The 27,170-nt window shown below is 37.9% G+C and overlaps 1 protein-coding gene and 1 non-coding gene across 2 annotated transcripts in view; both read right to left on the reverse strand.

Moving 5' to 3' along the window:
- Positions 1 to 11,331: 11,331 nt before the first annotated feature.
- Positions 11,332 to 11,390, reverse strand: LOC119625491 (U7 small nuclear RNA). Its single transcript, XR_005241682.1, has one exon. It is a non-coding gene; the product is annotated as a U7 small nuclear RNA (small nuclear RNA).
- Positions 11,391 to 11,700: 310 nt separating this feature from the next.
- CCDC141 (coiled-coil domain containing 141) overlaps positions 11,701 to 27,170 on the reverse strand; it is a 223,061-nt gene continuing 207,591 nt past the window's right edge. The window contains exons 22-24 of the mRNA XM_007965472.3: positions 25,606 to 25,722; positions 16,829 to 17,679; positions 11,701 to 14,386 (exon numbers count right to left, since the gene is read on the reverse strand). Of these exons, the coding sequence (XP_007963663.2) occupies positions 14,119 to 14,386; positions 16,829 to 17,679; positions 25,606 to 25,722 (1,236 nt within the window). The 3' untranslated portion in view covers positions 11,701 to 14,118. The remainder of the gene's footprint in view (positions 14,387 to 16,828; positions 17,680 to 25,605; positions 25,723 to 27,170) is intronic.

Here is a 27,170-nt window from a genome sequence, read left to right on the forward strand (position 1 = left end):
TAATTTTTGCCTACAATGGATTAGAGTCAGAGCACAGAGGAATGAGACTCATGTGCCAAGAAAAAGTCAACTGTGGCCGGGCATAGTGGCTCATGCCAGCATTTTGGGAGGCTGAGGCACGTAGAGTTTGGGACCAGTCTGGCCAACATGGAGAAACCCCGTCTCTATTAAAAGCACAAACATTAGCCAGCGTGGTGGTGTGCACCTGTAATGCCAGCTACTCAGGAAGCTGAGGCAGGAGAGTTGCTTGAACCCGGGAGGCAGAGGTTGCAGTGAGCCAAGATCATGCCACTGCACTCCAGCCTGGGCGACAAGAGTGAGACTTTGTCTAAAAAAGAAAAAGAAAAAAAAAAAGTCAGCTGCAACTGAGGACCAGCCCCTGTACCTTAGACTGTGCTCCTGACTTGTCCAGGAACATCCTGTTAAACCTGGGCCATCTGTCATGGTGTTCATAATCCATTTTGGGTTCTCAAAGTAAATCAGTATTTGTGCAATTATACAATGTATTGCCATAGATTTGAACAAAACCTATAATAGGTACTTTGTATATCCATTTATAAGTCCCAGATGGGGTCTTTACAGTGCTCTACTGCTTACACTACTATATTTACAAGGCCTTTGATAAAATACAAGTTTAATACTTGGCTTTTGTGGTGCATCAGTTCGTTTTTTTTAAGTGACAAAGTACAATGCCATAATAATTTAGAATATTGACATATAAGACCAAAAATTACCCTCAAGAAAATGTTTAAAGGAAATGAAGAAAATAATTATATTTAACATTTAGATAATATAAAACAATTAGTTTCATTGAAAAGTTTCCAGTTAACTGTAAGTGCCAAAATAGCCATTTGTATTCTATCATTTAATGAATTAACAAACTAAAATATGACTTTATGAAATACTGCTTTTTAAGGTATAATACAGAGGTTCGCATATTTTAGCTTAGGTTTCTAAGAAGAAATCTTAGAAATAATACTAGCAACCGGGGCCCATCCTTGCTGATAGGAAAGTACATATCCACGGTAGCTACATTCATTCTTGCAGCACAGCAGACGACCAACTGGTAAATCATCTACTCCAGGATGTGATATCAGAGGCCAAAAGGACTTCTTTTATTTTATTTTGGTCATGTTATTATTGGAGAAAGCCCAGCTCAGCAATCCTGTAATCACAATTTCTATTTTTTCTCTCTTGATCTGTTGATAATGACAATGGCGGTTAATGATCCAATCTGATTTATGTTCCACATCAAGCATTCCCTCATTCTGGTGAGCATCATCTTCTTCAAGTAATTTACCTCTCTCAAATCTGCCCCCACCCCCCACCAAAATATCAGAGGAAGGTGCAGAAAAAGCAAGCGTGACATGTCGCAACTAGATTTCAGGTTTCCATAATGTCTGCAACCAACGTATGGAAAAGGGGCAATTTCTTACAGCCTGCCTTTGCCACGGTCTCTGGAGATGCCTGATCACTACACTGACAGCTCCCTAGCTTTTTCTCGAGAGCAGTTGTTGCAGATCTTCTGCTTTGGTGATTTTATGTACTCTGATTAGTTCCAAGAGTTTTTTGTAGATTCTTTGGGATTTTCTAGGTAGAAAGTCATGATGTCTATAAATCAAATTAATTTTAATTTTATTTCTTTTAAAATCTTAATAACTTTTATGTTTTCCTGTCCACTCACTAGTGTTTTCAGTCAACATTGAATAAGAGTGGTAAGAGAGGATGTCCTTAAGTATGATATTAGTTACAGGTTTTTATAGATGTTCTTTATCAAGTTGAGGAAGTTTCCTCTGCTACTAGTTTTCTGACAGTTTTTAAAAATTATCACGAACACACATTAGATTTTTGTCAAAAGTTATTTCTGCATCAATTGATATAATTATCTTATTTTTCTTCTTTTGCCTGTGGATGTGGTGGATTCACTGATTGATTTTTGAATTTTGAAAGAGCTATATATACCTAGAACAAATCCCATGTCTTGTGTGGCATTCTTTTTATCCATTGTTAGATTTGACTTATTAATGTTGTGTTGAGGATTTTTGTAATTATATTCATGGGAGATATCGGTTTTTAGTTTTCATTTCTTGTAATACCTTTACCTGGTTTTACTATTAGAGTAATTCTGACCCAAGAGAACAAGTTTAAAAAGAGTTCTCTCTGCTTCTATTTTCTGGAAGAGATGGTGGAGAATGGCTATTTTTTCCCCTTTAAATGTTTGGTAAATTTATTAGTGAAATCATCTAGGCCTTGTGTTTTCTTTTTTGGAAAGTTGTTAATTATTGGTTCAGTATATCTAACAGATAAAGGGCTTTTCAGGTTTTCTATTTCTGCTTGTGTGAGTTTTGGCAGGCTGTCTTTCAAGGAATTGATCTATTTCATTTCAGTTATCAAATTTGTGGGCTTAGAGTTGTTCATAGTACCCCTTGTTATTCTTTTAATGTGCATAGATCAGTAGTGGTGACCCTTCTTTCATTTCTAATATTGGTAATTTTTGTCTTCTCTCTTTTCTTGGTTATCCTGGCTAAAGGTATATCAATTTTATTGATCTGCTCAGAGAACAACTTTTGTTTTCATTGATTTTCTCTATTGTTTTCCTCTTTTCAATGTCATTGATTTACACTCTCATTTTTAAGCTTTCTTTTATTCTGCTTGCTGTAGGCTTAAATCACTTTTCTTTCTCTAGTTTCCTAAGGTGACAGCTTAGGTTGATTTTAGATTTTTTTCTCTCTAATATATGCGTTTAATGCTAAACATTTTCCTCTACACACTATTTTTCTACATCCCACATATTTTGATGTTTTATTTGTAATTTCGTATTTTTCAAAACATCTAAAAATCCTTATTGAGATTTGTTTTTGATCTACATGTTATTTAGAGGTGTGCTGTTTAGTATAGTTTGAAGTCAGGTAGCGTGATGCCTCCAGCTTTATTCTTTTGGCTTAGGATTGTCTTGGCAATGTGGGCTCTTTTTTGGTTCCATATGAACTTTAAAGCAATTTTTTCCAATTCTGTGAAGAAAGTCATTGGTAGCTTAATGGGGATGGCATGGAATCTGTAAATTACCTTGGGCAGTATGACCATTTTCACAATATTGATTCTTCCTATCCATGAGCATGGTATGTTCTTCCATTTGTTTGTGTCCTCTTTTATTTCACTGAGCAGTGGTTTGTAGTTCTCCTTGAAGAGGTCCTTTACATCCCTTGTAAGTTGGATTCCTAGGTATTTTATTCTCTTTGAAGCTATTGTGAATGGGAGTTCACTCATGATTTGGCTCTCTGTTTGTCTGTCATTGGTGTATAAGAATGCTTGTGATTTTTGCACATTGATTTTGTATCCTGAGACTTTGCTGAAGTTGCTTATCAGCTTAAGGAGATTTTGGGCTGAGACGATAGGGTTTTCTAAATATACAATCATGTCATCTGCAAACAGGGACAAGTTGACTTCTTCTTTTCCTAACTGAATACCCTTGATTTCTTTCTCTTGCCTGATTGGCCTAGCCAGAACTTCCAACACTATGTTGAATAGGAGTGGTGAGAGAGGGCATCCCTGTCTTGTGCCAGTTTTCAAAGGAAATGCTTCCAGTATTCTCTGATGGTAGTTTATATTTCTGTGGGGTCGGTGGTGATATCCCCTTTAATATTTTTTATTGCGTCTATTTGATTCTTCTCTCTTTTCTTCTTTCTTAGTCTTGCTAGCGGTCTATCAATTTTGTTGATCTTTTCAAAACAAACCAGCTCCTGGATTCATTGATTTTTTGAAGGGTTTTTGTGTTTCTAGCTCCATCAGTTCTGCTCTGATCTTAGTTATTTCTTGCCTTCTGCTAGCTTTTGAATGTGTTTGCTCTTGCTTCTCTAGTTCTTTTAATTGTGATGTTAGGGTGTCAATTTTAGATCTTTCCTGCTTTCTCTTGTGGGCTTTTAGTGCTATAAATTTCCCTCTACACACTGCTTTAAATGTGTCCCAGAGATTCTGGTATGTTGTATCTTTGTTCTCATTGGTTTCAAAGAACATCTTTATTTCTGCCTTCATTTCATTATGTACCCAGTAGTCATTCAGGAGCAGGTTGTTCAGTTTCCATGTCACTGAGCGGTTTTGATTGAGTTTCTTAGACCTGAGTTCTAGTTTGAGTGCCCTGTGGTCTGAGAGACAGTTTGTTATAATTTCTGTTCTTTTACACTTGCTGAGGAGTGCTTTACTTCCAACTATGTGGTCAATTTTGGAATAAGTGTGATGTGGTGCTGAGAAGAATGTATATTCTGTTGATTTGTGGTGGAGAGTTCTGTAGATGTCTATTAGATCCGCTTGGTGCAGAGTTGAGTTCAATTCCTGGATATCCTTGTTAACTTTCTGTCTCATTGTTCTATCTAATGTTGACAGTGAGGTGTTAAAATCTCCCATTATTATTGTATGGGAGTCTAAGTCTCTTTGTAAGTCCCTAAGGACTTGCTTTATGAATCTGAGTGCTTCTGTATTGGATGCATATATATTTAGGATAGTTAGCTCTTCCTGATGAATTGATCCCTTTGCCATTATGTAATGGCCTTCTTTGTCTCTTTTGATCTTTGATGGTTTAAAGTCTGTTTTATCAGAGACTAGGATTACAACCCCTGCTTTTTTCTTTTGTTTTCCATTTGCTTGGTAGATCTACCTGCATCCCTTTATTTTGAGCCTATGTGTGTCTCTGCATGTGAGATGCATCTCCTGAATACAGCAAACTGATGGGTCTTGACTCTTTATCCAATTTGCCAGTCTGTGTCTTTTAATTGGAGCATTTAGTCCATTTACATTTAAGGTTAATATTGTTATGTGTGAACTTGATCCTGTCATTATGATATTAGCTGGTTATTTTGCTCATTAGTTGATGCTGTTTCTTCCTAGCATTGATGGACTTTACAGTTTGACATGTTTTTGCAATGGCTGGTACCAGTTGTTCCTTTCCATGTTTAATGCTTCCTTCAGGATCTCTTGTAGGGCAGGCCTGGTGGTGACAAAATCTTTAAGCATTTGCTTATCTGTAAAGGATTTTATTTCTCCTTCACTTATGAAACTTAGTTTGGCTGGATATGAAATTCTGGGTTGAAAATTCTTTTCTTTAAGAATATTGAATATTGGCTGCTACTCTCTTCTGGCTTGTAGAGTTTCTGCTGAGAGATCCGCTGTTAGTCTGATGGGCTTCCCTTAGTGGGTAACCCCACCTTTCTCTCTGGATGCCCTTAACATTTTTTCCTTCATTTCAACTTTGGTGAATCTGACAATTATGTTTCTTGGAGTTGCTCTTCTTGAGGAGTATCTTTGTGGCATTCTCTGTATTTCCTGAATTTGAATGTTGGCCTGCCTTACTATGTTGGGGAAGTTCTCCTGGATAATATCCTGCAGTGTGTTTTCCAATTTGGTTCCATTTTCCCCGTCACTTTCAGGCAAACCAATCAGACGTAGATTTGGGCTTTTCACATAATCCCATATTTCTTGGAGGCTTTGTTCATTTCTTTTTACTCTTTTTTCTCTAAACTTCTCCTCTTGCTTCATTTCATTCATTTGATCTTCAATCACTGATACTCCTTCTTCCAGGTGTTTGAGTTGGTTACTGAAGCTTGTGCATTTGTCACATAGTTCTTGTGTCATGGTTTTCATCTCTATCAGGTCTAACTATACAACAAGGCTACAGTAACCAAAACAGCATGGTACTGGTACCAAAACAGACATATAGACCAATGGAACAGAACAGAGCCCTCAGAAATAATACCACACATCTACAGCCATCTGATCTTTGACAAACCTCACAAAAGCAAGAAATGGGGAAAGGATTCCCTATTTAATAAAAGGTGCTGGGAAAATTGGCTGGCCATAAGTAGAAAGTTGAAACTGGATCCTTTCCTTACTCCTTACATGAAAATTAATTCAAGATGGATTAGAGACTTAAATGTTAGACCTGAAACCATAAAAACCCTAGAAGAAAACCTAGGTAATTCCATTCAGGACATAGGCATGGGCAAGGACTTCATGTCTAAATACCAAAAGCAATGGCAACAAAAGCCGAAATTGACAATTGGGATCTAATGAAGCTAAAGAGCTTCTGCACAGCAAAAGAAACTACCATCAGAGTGAACAGGCAACCTACAGAATGGGAGAAAATTTTTGTAAACTACTCGTCTGACAAAGGGCTAATATCCAGAACCTACAAAGAACTCAAACAAATTTACAAGAAAAAAACAACCCCATCAAAAAGTGGGCAAAGGATATGAACAGACACTTCTCAAAAGAAGACATTCATACAGCCACCAGACACATGAAAAAATGCTCATCATCACTGGCCATCAGAGAAATGCAAATCAAAACCAAAATGAGATACCATCTCACACCAGTTAGAATGGCAATCATTAAAAAATCAGGAAACAACAGGTGCTGGAGAGGATGTGGAGAAATAGGAACACTTTTACACTGTTGGTGGGACTGTAAACTAGTTCAACCATGGTGGAAAACAGTGTGGCGATTCCTCAAGGATCTAGAACTAGAAATACCATTTGACCCAACCATCCCATTAATGAGGATATACCAAAAGGATGATACATCATGCTGCTATAAAGACACATGCACACATATGTTTATTGCGGCACTATTCACAATAGCAAAGACTTGGAATCAACCTATATGTTCATCAGTGACAGACTGGATTCAGAAAATGTGGCACATATACACCATGGAATACTATGCAGCCATAAAAATGGATGAGTTCGTGTCCTTTGTAGGGACATGGATGCAGCTGGAAACCATCATTCTCTGCAAACTATCGCAAGAACAGAAAACCAAACACTGCATGTTCTCACTCATAGGTGGGAATTGAACAATGAGATCACTTGGACACAGGAAGGGGAACATCACATACCGGGGCCTATTGTGGGGAGGGTGGAGCGGGGAGGGATAGCATTAGGAGATATACCTAATGTAAATGATGAGCTAATGGGTGCAGCACACCAACATGGCACCTGTATACGTATGTATCAAACCTGCACGTTGTGCATATGTACCCTAGAACTTAAAGTGTAAAAAAAAAAAAAGAAGTGTGCTGTTTAATCTACAAATATTTCTGGATTTTTGAGCTTTGTTATTAATTTCTTGTTTCATTCCATTGCAGTCTGTAAACCTGCTTTTGTATAATTATTATTCTTTTAAATTTTTAATGTATGATGTATGGCCAAGAATGTGGTCCATCTTGGAAAATGCTCCATGTGAGCATGAGAAGAATGTGTATTTTGTCTTTGTTGGATGGCATATTCTATGTGTCAATTAGATGAAGTAGATTGATAGTGTTGTTTAGGTCAGTATTTCTTAATTTTTGACTGTTAGTAATCCCATTTTTTGATCTCTCCTCTCCTTCCTTTTATTGTATATAGTCTTACTTTCGTTATATGTCTAAACACAACTTTCTTTCTCCCTTCCTCGACCCCTGTTGTGAATAATTTCAGCTTCCTCTAGAACACTTTGCACCATAGTGCACTTAGGGGGTGATGTTCACATAGAAGATGAAAAGTTACTGATTGACTGAAATGTACCAAGGTGATCCCTTCAAATCAAGAAGGAAGCAGAGGTATTCCAGCACACCACAGGAGTGCTGGTTTGAAAGGCTGACTGGTGTCCAGTAACGGTCTCTAGGAATTTTATTACCAGAGACTTGTATTGGTTCTTCTAAAACATGGTCATTGTATTAGCTTTCTAGGGCTGCCATAACAAAGTACCACAAACAGGGTGGCTTGAAACAACAGAAATTTATTATTTCATAGTTCAGAAGGCTAGAAATCAAAAAGTCCAAAGTCTAAAGTAAAACAACCATTCTCCCTCCAAGGGCTTTAGGGAAGAATCTTTCCTCACTTCTTTTAGCTTCCAGTGATTGCAATCTCTGGTGCATCTTGGCTGATAGCAGCTGCATTACTCCAATCTCTGCCTCTGTTGTCACGTGTCATGTACTGCCTCCTCCCTGTGTGTCTCCTCTGTGTCTCTGTGTCTGCCATGGCCTCCTTATAAAGACACCAGGAATTGGATGTAGGGTCCACCTTGACACTACTAAACCCAGTAGAGTCCTCTTACTGGGTAACAAAAATTGTCATGTAGAAACATTTTATTGGGGTCTCTAACTTTTTCTCGGGGAGTTCCCTAAAAACATTTCCAGAATCCATAGGAAATCCACACAGACAAGGAAGCTGAAAGCCAAAGCTGACACTGAGCATCCTCACCGTGTTGTGTAGCCAGTTTATCCCTTCTAGTTTTACATATCCCCAGTCACCACCTCTAAGTGGAACATAGCCTGCAAATCTTTCATCTTTCCATAGACCCCATTTTCTCACCAGAAATCATGTTCTTTGAGTGGGGAAGCATTCTTATTTAATCTACTAACCCAGACCAGAATGTGATAAGAAATACTATTACTCTTGTAAGAGTAATAGAAACTAATAAAAATGCATTTTAAAAGGCACCTTCTGGAGCTGCATTCACTTGAATCAAAGGCTGGCCCTGCAGCGTTGGCATGGCAGCAGGTGCTAGAGGAGCGGCTCTGGAGCAAATGGGCATATTCGCCTTTCTGACTCTGCCAAGTAAGTGGTTTCCTACCTTGTCTGCATTTCCAGCTGACTCTGTTTTCCAACAGCTTGTTTGTGTGTGGGTGTGCATAATAATTATGACAAAGAGAGGTGGCTGTCTGCCATCATTAGCATAATATGTGTTAGAGACAATTTGCCATGGATAAAGTATGTCCTTTTATATTTCACTGATTTTTTATGCTCAAAAGATTTTATCGCATGATTTTTAAAATGCATATGTAAGATAAAAACACCATTTTGTAGATACTTGAATCAATAAAGTTCTTGTAAAAAGAACAGTTGTTGAATGACAAAGGAAAAAGATGATTTCATTTTATTACCTAGTTCTGGAGCTGCTATTTCACAAGTATTGATGTTTACGTGCATTCTAAATAGAAAAAGAGCCATGGCACGGAGCCATGAGAATACAGATAGAAAACTTAATGTTATGTAACTATTATTTTTCTGGTTTAAAGAAAAATTGGATTTGATCTATTTTTTCCATCTACTCATATGGTTAAAATACATTTTGATTTCACCCAGTTTTTATTGTGCAAATTGGGAATACACATGCATTCTTGTCTATACAATTATTTCTGCATTCTTGCTCTTTAAGGAAGATAGGAAGTTAATTTTATGGTACAAAAAGGAGGATCCAAGGAATCCGATTTGCCATGTCCTGGGTTACACAAATGAAACTGCTGTTGAACAGAAGGAAGAGTGAGCAGGCCAAACACTCAAACTCTCAACACAAAGGCTTGTTCACCCTGAGGAGTGTCATGCCTCCAACCTGCACTGATGCTCAGATGGTTCCTGATGTTGTACAAACTCTCACCATCAAAAGGAACAGTGCTGTGGAGATTCATGGAAAAAGGCCCAAATCACAGCTGTGTGCTTCCTGTTTTTGAGGTTGAATTCATGCACAACTGATAGCATTCAAATCTCATCTCCTGTGATGAGCACAGACAAAATGAATTGTTTTTGCTTTAAAAAGGACACTTTTTCATTTAAGTCAGTGCAAATCTTTTAGCTTTCCAATGCAACTCAAGATTCCGCTTATTATAAATGGAAAAGTCTGTCATGCTTTGGCATTTACATTGACACAATATCAGAGCATACTGTTAGGAGGTATTTTATTTTGTTTCAACTAACTTATTTCATGGCTGCACTTAAAATGCTGTGCATACAACAGGAGTGTCAAAAGCTTCAGATGGTAATTTTTAGTAAGAAATGGTCATGAATAAAGACAAACATAAAGCAGAACAAAATAAGATATTCTTTCCTTTCTTCATTTGGAATTCAAATACTCTTAAGTTCTTGGATTTGGCTTTCTTTATATTTACAAGTATGTATGAAATACTGGTTTCAAATAAGATCTGTTCACAGCCCAGATTACTGAGCCCCAGCTACAATTAAATATTGATCATTTACGTAGTGCTTTAAAGAAGTACATAAATTCTGGTTTTGACAGTTTGGATTTAGTCATAGAGAGTGGAGGCATCCACTTCCTCATACCGGATGATGATTTATGCCTGAGTACATATGTTTTAAAATGTTGGAACGCTTTAATATGTTGGAACAATACTGATCCAGGAACAACAATCCTGGACCTTTCCTCTTTCCTCCTCACTATTATTTTAGTCCCTTGCGCCAGCATCTATTTTTAAATTGAAATTTTCAATCAGGGTCTAGCCCAGAGGGTCTGGAGGGTTCTCACACAAGTTTTTCAGATGAGGTGAGAAATTTGCAAGCATGCTTCATTGTTAGGGCCTGATTTGGATTGACTCCTGTCTATAAGAAGGGAGAATTATCTTTGTCTTTTTACATTTCCCCTCTCCTCTCTCTAAAAAGGGGAGAAAAACAAGCTAGGTTTATTTATTTATCTATTTTTACCTTTGGCAACAATTCAATTCAAACGAGTTTACTGAGTGTGACTGTGTCTCAGGTACTGGCAATACAAGGACAACAGGGCTGTCATGGATCCTGCTGATAAGGTTCTTACCACCTAGCCAGAGGAAACAGATGCTCAAACCTGCAATTCCCGTGTGTGTATTCAGGGGTGTGGCTGGGCAGTGCAGGTGCTGACAGTGCACATGGCAGGACCATCTACTCTGGACTTGATGGGTCAGGAGGCTTTTCAGGGGAAGTTGTGTCTCAGTGGAACTGGAACATAAGCAAGACTTAAGTCACATGAAGAGAGGGTGGTGAAGATAGTTAGAAAGTTATAGGAAGAAAGGGCTGGAGAGAAGAGCACGACAGGTGAAAACTGTGAAGTTAAATGTCACTTCACTAGGGGTTGGGGGTAATAAGAGGGGATCAAACAGAGGGTGGAGAGGGGAGGCCAGGTTGTAAAAGGCCTATGAACTACTTGAGGAATTTTAAATTTGAGCAAAGGAGTTAGGACAGTCTTATAGTCATCTATTTTAAGTATGTGTCTTGATTATGAGTGAAATAGGTTACCATTATTGATTAAAATAGCTAAAAAATTGTCTGCATCTTGTTCAAATATTTTAAATATCATAGAATATTCAGAGATTCAAATGTAAAGATTCCTACGGTAAATTTCTCTTGGAATTGAGTGTGAAAAACTACCACCAAATATTTATACGTCCTTTTATTGGAAAAACAAAGCTGGAAAACTCAATGATTTTGCCTTATGAAAACTTAAAAACATTTTGTTTTTCAGTTCTTTGAAGTATCAAGTATTTACAATTTGTTTAAGAGTTTGGAAGTTTCAAAAAGTTTTCTGGTGAAAATCTTGAGTTTAATTTTCACCAGAAAACTTGCTAGACAAATTCTAGAAGAGCCGTAACACATATAATTTTTAATCTTTCTTTTCATTTTAGTTTTCTTGTTGAAAATCTTTTGATATTACTAACCATTCAGAATTTTCTCTAGAAGTAAATGGTTATAAATTAGGTATATACCTTAAAATAGAAACAACACTTAAATTTCCTGGTTCTTATGTTTTTAACCAGTAACTGCAATTGATACTTTCATAAGAAGAATTGTTTGCTCAAGACAGAAATCCCAGCAAAAAGGAAAATCACACTTAAGTTTTTGAAATTAAAACATAACCAGAAGAATAACTGAATAATTATTCTTTACTGCTGTGGGAGTCAATCAATAGCCCAGAGGAACAGGTAGATGGATAGGTACACAGAAAGCTCTCTGTACTATATCTTGAATATCAGCATAGTACTCTTTTCTGATCTTTGTGCTCCCCACACCCACCTTTCTCTCTCTCTCTCAAAATGGATTTTGCATGCTTTTTTCCATCATACACCATGGATATATCTGTATCTTACTCTGCTCCCCAAAGAGTTAACATGAACAAGCATGCAATAGAAAAAGCAAACCAAATTCCCATGCCCTAACAACCCCAACACACAAATTCAACCATGTTGACAAAATGGGAAGGGAGATCCTGCCAAATTCATAAGAAAGAGAAAGTGGGAAGAGAGACAGTTTGTTACCAGGTCTCACCTGCCTTCTTTGGACATGAACAGGTTTTTACTCTTTAGCTTCAACATAGGCAATAGCAGTTAGGCAAGATTCGCACATTATTTGAAATTGGACAAAAAGGATACAAGAGGCCGGGTATGGTGGCTCATACCTGTAATCCTGGCACTTTGGAGGCTGAGGCCCAGCCTGGCCAACATGATGAAACCTGGTTTCTACTACAAACACAAACATTAGGTAGGCATGCCTATAATCCTAGCTACTCGGGAGGCTGAAGCAGAAGAATCGCTTGAACCCGGAGGTGGAGGTTGCAGTAAGCCAAGATGGCATCACTGCACTGGGCAACAGAGAAAGAGTCTTTCTCAAAAAAAAAAAAAGAAAAAAAAAAAGAAAAAAAAAGTAGTTAAGAGAAATTCCTTAGGATGTTGTATATACAAGCTTTTAATATGGTTCTATCAAAATTTAGAAGGAAACGGAGATTTAATTTTTTAATTAAATTGGATATGCAGCACAAGAAAGTATATGCCAACTTTTTACTTGACTACACATTTCACATCTTCAGATAACATTCAGCAACTTTTTAATAACAACTTGAATATATTATATTTGAATATTTTGATTATTTGTAGACAGTCTTCCAGCAACATAATTAATTTCTTCCCTTCATCAAAAATCTGTAATGAATTATTCTTTCAACTGAAGATTTTCCTCAGCATAGTAAGACTACATTTAAAATCTAAAAAACAAATGCCTCCCTATTTCATGCTTATTTTTAAAAGGAGGCCAAAAAATGATCTTTTCTGAATAAAGTGTTTCAGAAAGGCATAGAATACTTCAATATTATAGTAACAATTATTATAATAAAAGGATAGAATTCATCTCATACCATTCTATTACATGTTTCCCCTTGGAACAAACAAAATGTATCCTCCTGAGTTTAATTTCAAGTCTTTGAAAAGAATGCAGTCTTAAGAAATTAGATAGGAATTTAAGTTCTAATTCATAAAACATCACTTTCCCTCATGGAACTAGTTGAAAATTACATATTAACAGCACCCCTTTAATATTCTAAAAAAACAGCATCTAAAAAAAAAAAAGAAAAAGAAATAGCAGGAGGCCAGTCTGATGACAAATTACATTAAACAATATCATTATCCTTAGCCCTCATAGAGTGCTTTCCATTTTCCAGATGTTTAAAAGACACAAAATGAAAACTTTCAATTGCCCAAGAGGTAGATGATGAACTCATTTTCCAGACAGGAAACTGAGGCAATGAGATACTTTGCCATAGAGTATAAAAATGGTCATCAGCAGAATCAAGATGAGAAGCAGAAACACCTGGTTACAATGTACACATTGCTGCTCAAAACACATCAACAGAAAGTCAGGAATAATGCTGGTTCTTTCTTGCAACCTGTATTCCATCTTGCTATATGACATGCAGAGCTGACAAAAGATGGAAGCTCTATTTAAAGTTGATGGCACGTCTATTCTCCAAGGTCAAATCCGTGAGAGCAACATGAGGAATGATTATTTACAGTGACATCATCAGACTCAGGAATGTAGTCTGTGTTGAAATTACACAGAATGCATTTCAGTAAAAAGATCAAGACACGGAAAGCAAAATTAAAGGACAGCTAATGCAAAAATACAACATCAATTCAATAGTTCTACCGATATTCCCTACAAAGAGATGTTTTTAAACACAATTAAAAATAAATAAACAACTGTATTTGAAATTTAGCACATCTCTATGCCAATGTCAGCCTTCATCTGCACACCCTTAAATTAGGAGGGAATAGGCATAGAATAATTTTGCTGCATATTATGTTGAAAACATCTCTTTCTAGAGTACAAAAATATGTTCTTATCCACTACAGATAATTTATCAAGCTTTTCAACTATATTAAACACTCAAGAAAATTTGATTATTTCACCTAGCAGTGGTATTGGCCAAACAGGTATGGTGATGAGACTGGAGATACACTTGGTGGGAGATGCTTTGCAGGAGGTGCAGGAAGATAAACAGTGGCATTGTTCTTTAGGTACATGAGAATGATGTCCATTGGTGCCAATACCACAGTTATTGTGTGAGTAGCCAGTACATTAGGGACACACTAACATAGACGACACACAGCGTTATCCAGTTTATTCTTGTGATTGGCGGCCTGCAGTTACCCGTCACATGGAGGATGACATTGGAAGAGAGAGTGCCGCTAGGGTTTTGGGCCTGAGCCACATAGAGGCCTTCGTCTGCCTTGCATACCTTCGGAATGAACACGGAATGCCTTGTCTCCTTGTGTAAAACCTGTAAGTGCCCATCTGTAGACAGTTTCTGGCCCTTCTTGTACCTGAAGCAGAGAGGCAGTTTTTAAAGTCAGGATTGCTGTTCATTCACATTATTTCCAAGTTCTAATAACGGTTGCAAATAGGCCTATTACCACGCAATATTCTCTAGGATTAGTAGGAACGTTGTAGCCACAACAAATTCCAGTGGGGCTCTTTATCTTTTTTTCTTTAGTAGGCTAGAGTGCAGTAGCAGAATCAGAGATCACTGCAGCCTCAAACTCCTGGGCTCAAGCAATCCTCCCACCTCTGGCTCTGAAGTAGCTGGGACTACAGGCGCCTACTACCATGAGCAGGCTAAGTTTTTCATTTTTCATTTTTCTTAAGAGACAGGATCTCACGTGTTACCCAGACAGGTCTTGAACTCCTGGTTTCAAGCAATCTGCCTCCCTCAGCCTCCTGAGTAGCTGGTATTATGGGCTGTTTATCTTTCAAGCCAAAGTTGGCAACTGGTAGGGAGAGAATTGCTTCGACTGGCTCAGACAATGTTTTTGGAAAACTGAATTTTTTGAAATCCTTTAAAAATTGGAATATTGCATATGAAAATTCAGATATACAGCTACATCTAAAAACAAAAACAAAACAGACTATCAGGTCACATTAGGCCACCATTTGCTCATAGTAACAATTACCTAGGGTGTGAAATGGCACCCTCATGTTGGCCAGCTTTATTCTTTTTGCCACTCTGGAACAGCAGCTGGGACTCCTCAGAAATTGTATTGGAGTGAGACTCATCTACTCCATCATATTCATACCACAATATCCACACGACAATACAGATGTGCTGTTTTAGAGGACTGGACTTAACATCACCTCCTGATGAAATCACTTCATTTAATTTTTTGAAGCAATTTCATTAGAAGAAAATGGCTTGTAAATATAAAAGGTATTTATGCAACTGGATTATGACTAATAACATATTTCTAAAAGTTTCCTATGAACATGAGTGCTTAACTGCATGTTTTTATAAAGCAAATAGTTTATTTTGTATATCTGAGATTCTTGTTTATTTATTTATACCCACAATCAACCACTCAGGGGGGATGACAAATCTGAATCATCTTCTGTTCCCATTGCCTAAGTGATAACGTTGCCTTTTCCTGGGTGTCCTAAAAATGTATGATACCCTGAAAGCTTGTCAGTTACTATTTGAGCACAGTTGTAAGTCTGATGGCAAAACATTTGTTTACAACACTGTGATATTCTTCAACAACATGTAAGTAGTAGTGGTTCTTTAACCACATACACACTAACCAAATTATTAATATTTACTGTGTGGACAAAAACAAGAAACACATCTGACAACATTTTTCTTTGGAGTGAACTGAGATTTAATAATGAATTAAATATTTTTAAAATTCATAAATATGACACTCCTGATTTGTAAAAAAACATGCAATAATAAAGACAATAAAACAAAAAGCAAAAGTGACCGCACTAATATAGCACAAGTGCAGTTTCTTTTAATAATTTGAGAAACCAGAGTTTTCTCATAAGTTCCTTAGATAACTGGTTCATATTTCAAGTACCATTAATGGGCACACACAATAATTGAAACTGATCATTTAATATCTACTGAAATATTGTGATCAATAAATGCTATTTTACTTAATCTTAGTTTATAAGTATAAACTAGATCTCGCAGATTTGTAACTTTGTCCTCAAATAAATTTACTTAAGGATGAGAATTTTCCAAATGTTTAAAAGTAACCCACATATTGAGAAAGAACTGCTTTTGTTACCAACAGTAGGCAATCCAAAACCAGTATTCTACAGTTTGCTTTTACTGAAACAAATAGGCTAAAAAATAATGATGTCTCGAGAGTGAAATCATATCGTTCACAGCTCAGTTATTATACTACCTTACAAAAATGAGTTTATTGCCTGTCACCTGGAGCAACTGTGACAGAAATATTTTTATTCCACCTCTCATATTGGAAAAATTTGTAAAAAGATATCCTAGTAAAACAAAATGTTACAAAGATGACATGTGTGACTCTGTTGGAAAGAGGAAAAAGATATAAGATGTAAATGAGAGAGAAGGGGAAAAAACCAAATTCTTGTATTTTTCAATTGCATAAAGGTAGTTAAAACAAGCAGATGCCATGCTTATATAGAAATAGACAATAGAAAATAATTTCAACCCACAATCTTTAGAAATGTGGAATGTTAAACACAGAAAAAAACAAGCACAACCAACCTACAGCGCTTTGGAAATTTGTTAAATTATTAGTACTTTATATGGTTACCTTTTATTTTTCTTAAAGGTATTAACTATGCTGCTTCTACAATGAGAGTGGTCTGATGTGAGATTGAATCATGCAGAGTTGCAGTGTCACAGAATATTAATCAGCTAGCCCTAAACCTTTCAGTTAGTGCTCACAGAATGATTTTTCTCTGTGACTGAATTTGTTTCCATTTATGGCTTATCATTATAGGCTACCCACCATGTCAGTGTAGGCTCTGGAAATCCTGTTACTTCAACTTCCAAAGTCACTGGAGAACCTTCCATGACAGTTACATTAGACACGAGTCTGGAGAAATTAGGTGCCTGGTCAGCTAGGCTGACCATGCTGCTCTTTGCTGACATGCTTTTAATCTCTTCTCGAGGAACCATTTGCCTCTGATAGCCCCTGCTGGTGCCTGATTGAAACCTGAGGCCTGAGAATGCATCAGGGGAAGCATGCAGCCTATCTTGGGTTTTAGTGAAGTTATTATCAGCATGCATTTTGTCCCGTGTTTCTAGCAAACCGCCCTGAGCCTGAGGGTGCTGCTGTAAAGCTCTCTCATGCACTTCACTCATCATGCTCTCTGGATGTTCAGCACTGATTCTGTGTAAGGCAGTACTCTTTTCCAGGAATCCTCCGGAGGTTAGTGGGGGCTCAGCTTTGAACTGGAGGTAGGGTCTCTCAAAATGACTTGAAAATGTTTCTCTCTTATCATTGCATGCATCCGCAAATGCAACAGGTGGTGGAAGAACAGATTCCTGGGCATCCCCTGGGCTGCTGGTCCCAGCCTGCACCCCATAGCTGCCTATGTGAAGGCTGAGGGAGGAGCTGACAGGCTCTTCCACCTCCATGTCAGATGGTGCAAGGGGGGACTCAGGGCTTCCTGGGAGAGGAGGCAAGGAGATGTCATCAGGTGAGACACACTCATATTCTTCCCCTGAGAGCATGTCTTCAGGCAGGAGCAGGCCCTGGACGCCACCCTCCTTGTCAGCGGACACCTTCAGGTCTTGTGGGAGCCGATCTTCCCCTGTTCCATTGATGGCCAAAAGATCTGCCACCTGTACCTGCCCCTTGAAAACAGAAAAGCCAAATTTCCTTATTCATCCATTTTTCTTTTTCCAGTTTCAATTACAGTAAAACTCAACTTCAGAGAGACAACCTGAGAAAACCTACAGGGGGTCAAAACTTAGGGGGCTGGAGGAAAACCATTTGTCTGTCTATCCCGAGCACAGTCCCACTTCTCATGACTAAGGAATCATTACAAAGACCTCAAGTTCTGAGTAAAATGTGATAGACCTTGTGAACAGAAGAGAGAAAGTCCTAGTTTCCATCTGTAGTGAAGGGGTTGGACTGGATCAACATCTTTCAAACCATGATCTGAGGAGTCTCCACAAACAGCAAAGTCAGTTTAGCTCTGACTTGTCTACACTTCCTGTAAACACACAGATACTGAACACCAGCAAAGTCAGCTTAGGTCTGGCTTGTCTACACTCCTTGTGAACTCACAGATGCTGACCATCAGAGACTTCCTTGTTAGGTGATTCCTCGGACCCTCCCAGAATAACCTGTCTTCTCTCTCAAGAAAACAATTCCTTTTTAAAATAAATTGTAGTGACATATACAAAAAATGTACCACTTCAACCATGTTTAAGTGTGCGGTTCAGTGGCATTAAGTGCATTCACACTGAGTGTAACTATCACTGCCATCCATCTCCGGAACTTTTTCATCTTTCCAATTGAAACTCTGTATCCACTAAACACTAACCCGCTCATCTTCAATCTTCCCCGACTCAGCCTTTGCTAACCACCATTCTATTCTCTTGCTCTATGCATTTGAGCCCTCTATATACCTTATATAGAGAATGCAATTCTTCATGACTAGTTTTATTTTCTTAAAGTCCCTTAGTTTATTCTTGCATTGAAAAAATATTTATTGAGCACGTACTGTTGTACACTAGGAACCATGCTAGTATTAGAGCCATAATTTGGTGAATACAAGTAGAACAGTCTCTGCAGTTGAGGAGATGATATCCTAGTGGAGGAGGTAGATATTAATGGAACAATCAGATGTGATGGCCTTTCCCAAGAGAGCACATCAAGATACAATAGGAAAGCACCTGCCACTTGTCTCTTTGCTCTAATCGGAGTGTAGTTCTGCTAGGAGCTGTAAGTAGCAGTACTTCTTTCTCTGCTTCCACTGTCCTAGTCTAATCCACATCCATCTCTGGTTTAAGAAGAGGCTCAAATGTCCCTGTTGCATAGACTCAAAAGAACATTGAAGCTGAAAAGCGATCTCATCTATCCCCACCTGCTTGTTTTATATCTCCTTTCTGTGCTGTTCCTCAGTATTTTGGGTACCTTCTTACTTAGTATGTACTGGTTTTTGTCCTGTAGTAACTGATGCATATAGGAAAGTCACGTCTTGCCTTGCCTTTGAGTTTTTGATTTTAGCCCATAGTCCTGCTCTTGATATACACTTTGTAAGTGATTTTTAAGAAAATGAGGCCGGGCGCGGTGGCTCATGCCTGTAATCCCAGCACTTTGGGAGGCCAAGATGGGCAGATCACGAGTTGAGGAGATAGAGACCATCCTGGCTAACATGGTGAAACCCCATCTCTACTAAAAATGCATAAAATTAGCCAGGCATGGTGGTGCGCTCTTGCAATCCCAGTTACTTGGGAGGCTGAGGCAGGAGAATAGCTTGAACCTAGGAGGCAGAGGTTGCAGTAAGCCAAGATTGCACCACTGCACTCCAGCCTGGGCAACAGAGTGAGACTGTCTCAAAAAACAAAACAAAACAAAATTAGCTAGGCGTGGTGATGGGTGCCTGTAATCGCAGCTACTTTGGGAGGCTGAAGCAGGAGAATCTCTAGAACTCAGGAGGCAGAGGTTGCAGTGAGTCGAGATTGTGCCATTGCACCCCAGCCTGGGGAACAAGAGTGAAACTTTGTCTCCAAAAAAAAAAAAAAAAAAAGTGTTTTCAGGTTGAAGAGCAGAAGCAAAACAATGTTGCTTCTACTATCCTACAGAGATGATCTCTCCTTAGAGAAACATTAACCCAGCTTAGAGAAAGTGATTTCCTTCTGCCATTTAGTAAAAGTTTAAATTCTGAGTCTAAAACTCAGATGTTCTTAGAAGTTCCTCTCATTAAAAAGAACACCAAAATTACTAATTGCCCCTCCCTCTTTTGGTTGTCGTTCCACAGCTTAGCTCGGTCTCTCTCTTCATACAAGTAGAATGCTTATTTTCCTCCTTATAGGGACTTTGATCAAACACCTATTGTCTAAGAATCTCCACTACAACACTCTGGCAGCCTCTATTTGAATACTTTTTCTGAAAGAGTACTTTGAGAATGTGCACCTTACTTGTGTTAAGAATATCTTCCTATATGTAGCAAAGAGCTGATTTCCTGCAATTTCCACCAATGGATCTGAATTGGCCTCCTGGAGCTACACAAAAAGTCCAGCTGCTCTCCAATTTTGACAGCTCTTTGACTGTTTGGAGAATTGGTCCTACAACCTGTCTAAGCCTCTTTCTCTGTACCAGACACTCTCAGGTCTTCTTCTGCCTTAACTCTCTGTCATCATTTTGGTCATTTCTGGGAGGTCCCACTCCTACTGGACCACAAGGTCCTTTATAGAAGAGCATGGACATTTGTTGACTTGATGGCCTTCCAGGGGCAGACAATGACAACTCCTTAATGACTTCATCAGGTAACCTATGACTCTCCACAGAAGAATAATGTATTACAATTGTCTGAAAATTTACAACAAGCTTAGGAGAGAAACTTGAATAAAAGTCCAGACCAGTCTCCCAACTCCTCAATCCCTGCTGGGGAGGAATTTATTTCCTAATTGAGGGTTTGGAAGAAGGACTGAGCATGCTCAGATCTGTCTCTATGAGGCCCTCTCTTTTGGATTTGCTTTTCATGAAATGCATGGGTTCAGGTTGGCTCTAAGGCACGAAAATCCCCTGGAGGTGAAGTCTGTGGTTGTCTAGATGGGCACCCAAGTGGACTAGGTACACATTTAATCTATTTAAATCAGGCACGAAGTTTGGGGAAACCCACTAGAAAAGTTCAAGCCATCCAGCTTTAACTGGTTCCTGACTCCTGTATCTTACTTTCAGCTGGTGCCAAACACAGGAAAGGAATCCAAGACTATCATTTTTTCACTTCTAACAATTCCTAAAATAGAAAAAGTACTTTCCTCAGAAAATAACACTACTCAATAATTTCTACTATCAATAAGAGGGAGAGAGTTTTCTCAAATCTTTTTCTGGAATCATTTAACTCCCCATTAAACATGTTTCTAGAGTTGTTTACTTTCCAGATGGTAAGTAATCAGTGGACTCATCATCTTCTTGACCTATATGATCTGTTTTTATTAAGGTGATTGTATTAGTTCATTTTTTAAAATAAAAATCACATGGGACCATTGACTCATACTGAATTTGCAGTCAACTAAAATTTGCTACCTCCTCTGTCCATTAGTGCTATTGATGAAAATGTTGAACACTGCAGTGTTTAGAACAAAGTCAGATATCTCCACAAGACAGACTATCTCCAAGGTTGATGTTGATGAACTACTTAACACTCTTGAGTACAATTATAACTTGGCCAAACCCTCATTCAGTACACATTTCTCCACTTATCTTAAGAGAGCATCATAAGTGTGTTTATCAGATGACTTCTTGAAACCATAATAAATTATGCCTATGGCACTAATCTAGAATTATTCATTAAATAATCATCTCAGGAAATAAGATAAGGTGAGTTTAATATGTATGCAAGTGGTTTTCTGAGTAAATCCATTTGGCTCTTGGCACTTCTGCTTTTATTCTTAAATGCAAAAATGAATGTATTAAATTATCGCAGGTACCTCAAAACTATGTACATCTATTATGTATCATATAAAAATTTTTAAGAAAATTAAAAATGCAAATAAGATTTTAGTTTTTAAGTCACTGTGGAATTTTATGGAAACATTATTTTATTTTTTTTTATTTTTGAGATGGAGTTTCACTCTTGTTGCCAAGGCTGGAGTGCAATGGCACAATCTCGGCTCACTGTAACCTGCACCTCCCAAATTCAAATGATACACCTGCCTCAGCCTCCCGAGTAGCTGGTATTACAGGCACCCGCCATCATGCCCAGCTAATTTTTGTATTTTTAGTAGAGACAGGGTTTTACCATGTTGGCCAGGCAGATCTTGAACTCCTGACCTCAGGTGATCCACCTGCCTCAGCCTCCCAAAGTGCTGGGATTACAGGCATAAGCCACAGCACCCAGCCAGCAACATTATTTTAAAACTCACTGACCTATATTTCCTAGAACTGTCTAGTTTTCAACTATGAAAATGCTATCCAAACATTCACATATACTAATTATTTGTTAATATTTCTTCACCATAAAACCATGTTTGTTATTAGAAAAAAAATGTGAGTGTTATTTACCCAGAAAAGGTTAAATAAATCTATGGTGTTCAGTACAGACAGGGCATATTTACATCAGTCTAATGAGTTCTGGCAAAATAGCTGGGAAACTCTGATCTAATTCACCAAAACATAGCTCAACTCTCAATCTGCTTTTCTTATATCAAATTGAGAGGCTAATCTTTGTCTTTTTGTTGATTCCTTTTTCTTTTCCCACCCTCTAAATATATGAGTGGTCTGCAGTCTTATCTTGAAGTTCTCTAATTGTCTCTACATTCTTTGCTTCTCCAAGATCTCACCCACTTACATATCTAGTAAACAATTAACTTTTAATTAATACTAAATCTATAGTTTCAAGTCTTATCTCTGTCAGGACTTCCAAACTTTCATTTCTGCTCATGGGCATAATCCCTTGAATTTAAATCATTGCCCTGTAGGCAGAAAAAGTGTCTGGAAGGGAGAATACAGTGATATTCCTACATCCATTCAACTAAGGGGGCAGAACCAATCCTCAAAGTACATAGAGCAGGGAACTACGTATGTGGTAAATTTGAAGGAACACCACAAGACTTTATCTTCCAAAATAGCTCCATAACAGATAGCCTTACTTTAGGGTAAATAAGATTTAATGAGAGTAAGTAGGAAGAACATAAAGAAAGATATTAAGCATAGGATTTCGTCTGTAAGAGGCATTTGCAGAGAAGGCCCTTAGCGGGGGCTTTAGACAAAAAGGGGTAATATGGCATTTTTGGGCACTTTACGTGGACAAGGTAAAAGAAAAGGGAACAGAGAGGTGGTGAGGAAGAACACTTTTTCTCTTCCCAAATTTTGTCAAGGCAAGTGTTTCAGAGACATCTTCCTGTACCTGCCAGGTGATCGGGATTAGTGTGTGTGTGTTGAGGGTAGAGGGGGAGTGCAGGGATCTTCCTCACCCAGTCTGATAAGAGCACTCCACTGAATTCTTTGGTGCAAAAATATTTCCATGCTATTGCTTTAAACACATAAATACGAAGAGGGGAAAAGTTTGTCATGGACATCTATAGTATTATTACAAAACAGCTTACGTATATGCAACAGTTCCTGGGAGCTCCCATTTGGTCTTGTGGGAAAAGTGTATGGTTAAAATTCAGGATAATTGGGGTGACTGCCAGTTTTTACACTACTTTCTGTAATTTTTGGAGGGCAATGTATTTAATCCCTTTTGGCCTCAGTTTCCTCAACTGTAAAATGATATTTGATCAGATTATTGTTAAATCCCTTCTAGCAATAAAATTCTGTAACTCTAAATGCTGGCATCAAAAGCCACCATCTTTCACCGAATAGTTCCATGACTTTAGGTGAGCCTGTTAATACTGTGTGCTTCCGTTTAATCTGAGGAGTTTTCATAGCTTCGGTGCTCACATTGGGAATAAAACACCATCACTAATCTGTTAGCAGTGCTCCGTGTGTTACATTTACTGAATTGCCTAATTCTACCTACTGCATTTTTGGGTCTGAAAAATGAGAAGTACTTTGCTATCTCCAGGAAAAAAAATCCCTGTGTTGAATATATTTTGTAGTAGTTCAGTGGAACTATTCTTTCCGACTCAAATAATTTCCTCAGGAAGGCTACCATCATTTAAGGGTATCAGAATTGACTGCAGTAATACCAGGACCAGCTCTTCACTTGGTGCTTCCTATCTGCCCACATGGGGTTGTGGAGAATCATTACATCTGATGTACATATAAATAATAGAGACAATAAGAGGGTAAATGTGATTGAGCTACTTAAAAGTGAAGATTACTGCCACCCTTTCATTTGGCTGTCTACACCAATTGCACCAGGACATGACATAATGTTAATAAGAATTCTTGACAGCTGTAATTGTAGACCTTCACTTACACCCGAAATGACTGATGCTATATCCTTTTAGTTTATATCAGAATAAAAGTGATTTTTCCATGAAGGTAAATCTTGCTTTTTTTTTTTTTTAATTTAAAGGAATCTGTTTCTTCTAATAAGAAAATAAAAGCAAGATAAACTACTTTTGCTAAGTATAAATTATTTTTGTTTGCTTTGGTAGCAATAATTTTTGTTTCTGAGTTCTTAGTAAATGTGTGTAGTTCACAATGTAGGAAATTGTGCAGAACTAAATAAAATAAATGATAGGATGCTGGATTTAGCAACTCTTAGAAACCTTTTTAAGAAAATGTGGTGCATTTAAGGCTATTCTTTATTATGTCAACCAGTCATTCTCAATTGAAGTGATTTTAGTATAATAGACGCTACTGGCATCTAGTGAGCAGGGCCAGGAATACTGCTAAACTCCTACAATGCACAGGACAGCTCCCCACAATAGAGAATTTTGTGGCCAAAATGTCAACAGTGCTATGGTTGAGAAACCCTGATTTAGGCCAACTACAGTAACATAAGATCATTTGATATAAGAGTACCATCCAGCAAAATGACCAAAGTATGGCAGCTTTCCTTTGCCTCAGAGAGGAATCTGGGTTTAAGTGGCTCAAGACCCTACCACAAAAAAAGACAGTTTGCTTAACAGTACTTGCTGCCTGGTGGTTGTATAACTGCACCAGGCCTTGGCATAGATTAACCTGTGGAAAAGGACCTATAAGGAAGCTGAAAGAACTGTATTGACTTCAAGGAAAGATAAATCTTTCTCCATGAAATAACCACTACAAGGAGAGGGTTTGTGTTTATTTTTAACTCTCATGTCACAAGAAGTATATTTTATTAATTTGAGAACGGTTGAGAATAATGTTGACTCTGATTGTTCCTTCAGCTCCTCGGGAGAGAAACATTGGGAGCAGGCAACTTGGCAAAGCAAAAAGTCAAAAGCTAATTATAGTCCAGCAGCTATGAATAGAGAGTGAGCAACTTATGCCAAAAAACCATCATGATGTTGTGATTTAAATAATACTTTCACAATCATGATACATTTGCATTTTTGTTAGTATCTGCAGTCATTACATGCTTTAATTTATCAGTAAGTACATAAGTTTTACAATAATTTAAACATTTCTCTAAATACTTTAGTATTTATATTTCAGCTGGATTCTACGGTTTAGTAAATGTGCCTGGAAATATCATCTTAGAGGTAGAGTCTATGGGAACAAGATACTATCTAATTTCATGAACTAAGCTTTGCTAATGGGTCGTGTAAAACAATAAAAATCATGGCTTGGCAATATGATGAAAAGGGAGAAGTAAAATTTGAAGTTGCATTGGATATAAAAAGACAATGGAAAATGCAGCTAGAGATGGGAAAAACAGAAGTGGTTTGGGGTGACATGGCATTTAAATGGCTGTCCCAATGCTACTGTGAAATGTCACGGTTTCAGTACTTGATAGTGAGAAGCTCAGAGGAAACAGCATAGCAGAGAGAAGAAGCACTAAGTAAGGAGCAAACGGAAGCAAGGAAGGAGGAAACTCACATTGCATTTACATTGGGAAATTCTATTTGGATAGATAAGAAGGCTGCAATTCACTTTTATTTTGCAATGAACAATGACTCGAACCTCAAAGCAAAAGTACTGAATAGCTGAGGTTAAGTAGTTTTCTTTACCTTATTCCTTTCTTCATTGCATATTGTCTGCTTATTTTTTGCTGGTTCCTTCAGCAAGTCAATGTAATCATCATGGAAGTCTTCCAAATTTGGATTCATCTTTAAAACGTCTCCCTGCTGTACAAAGCAACAGTTAGTGAGAGCCTGAGCCAGGAAAGTTGGAGGAACAGTGCCATACACTACTTGGAAGAAAACATAGACCACTTGCAACCTTTCAGCAAATACATTCCACAAGAGACTGGTGTACTCCCATGATGTGATTTATAAAATTATCCCTCCCAGCTCAGTTTCCCTCCTGCCTCATTCCTTTGATAGAGTTCATTGCCAGTAAAAATTGGTTGTTGAAAGGCCCAGCAGGAAAAAAGTAATCATTATAATAAGATGCTCCTGCAGGAGCATTCTCTAGAGAAAGGAATCATTATGCATGGCAGTGTAAACCATTAGGAGAGTCTGGGGAGCAGCAGTGAGGTAGAAATGATTAAAGGTTTCTAGGGGAGAAGAAGGTAGGAAATCCAGAGAATCTACACAAGCAAAATACCAGGGAGACTCTTGAAAAGAGGAATAAAATATCACTGAGTATAGTAAAGAAAAACAGCAATTGAGAACACATGATGCTTCATGTGGTTGAAGATATTTTGTTCCCTGCATTTCATGGGGCTCAGTTTTAGTCATGGAGGTAGTGGAGGTTTGCAAAGTGCTGTGGAGTCAGTGCGAGAGCCAAGAAGACTTTGTAAAGGTGGAAAGAGCCACTGGTATCCCACGTGATAGAACACGCCAGTTTAGAATGATGATCATACTGCAATGGAAGAGTCTCTATTCCACCTGGAATACGATCCTTGGAGCATGCAATACACATGCTCATCAAAATGCACATGCGACACTGGCTGGGAGGATTCAGGGAGACCCACTACTGGGGAGATTCTGCCTTTAGTCCCAACTCTAAACTGAACTGGTTCCTGTCGCTCAATGAATCACTCTGCTTTGGTATGCAGCTGATATCTTATTCTAAAATATCAGCTGGTGTGGAAAGAATGCTAGATTTTGAATTAAATCCAAATTCAAATTTCAGATCTACCACTATTGACTATTGGGGCCCATGTAAAGCACTTTTACCCTCTTTGGAATTTTCCTTTCCCCTCTACACAGAAAACATTTGCCTTCTTTTCATCTCAACATTATTTGGAAATCACTGGAGATAATGTATATCTGAACGTCCTTTGTAAGTCTGAAATTGCTATACATTAGAACGGATTTCTATCACTATTTCAGCCTTGACAGGAATTGCTGAGCCCACTTTCTATACCTTTGAAAAGAGAGCCATAGCATCAACCTTTATATTTAAAAACATAAAAAATAGACATTTGCTCTCTTCATACAAACACCTATAAAGTGCTGGTAAACATTCTTTGGCAAGCATTTGTTGCGGCTGTAACTCATAAAGATAATGCTGATTCCTATTTCTTTTGCCAGGGAGACCCTTTCTCATTTCTACATCCACCCAAATTAAACACCTTCAAGCACTGAAAGATAGTTCTTCTTTGTACCAATTCATTGGGCATTTACTA

The sequence above is a fragment of the Chlorocebus sabaeus genome, chromosome 10, assembly GCF_047675955.1.
Source record: "Chlorocebus sabaeus isolate Y175 chromosome 10, mChlSab1.0.hap1, whole genome shotgun sequence".
NCBI lineage: Eukaryota > Metazoa > Chordata > Mammalia > Primates > Cercopithecidae > Chlorocebus > Chlorocebus sabaeus.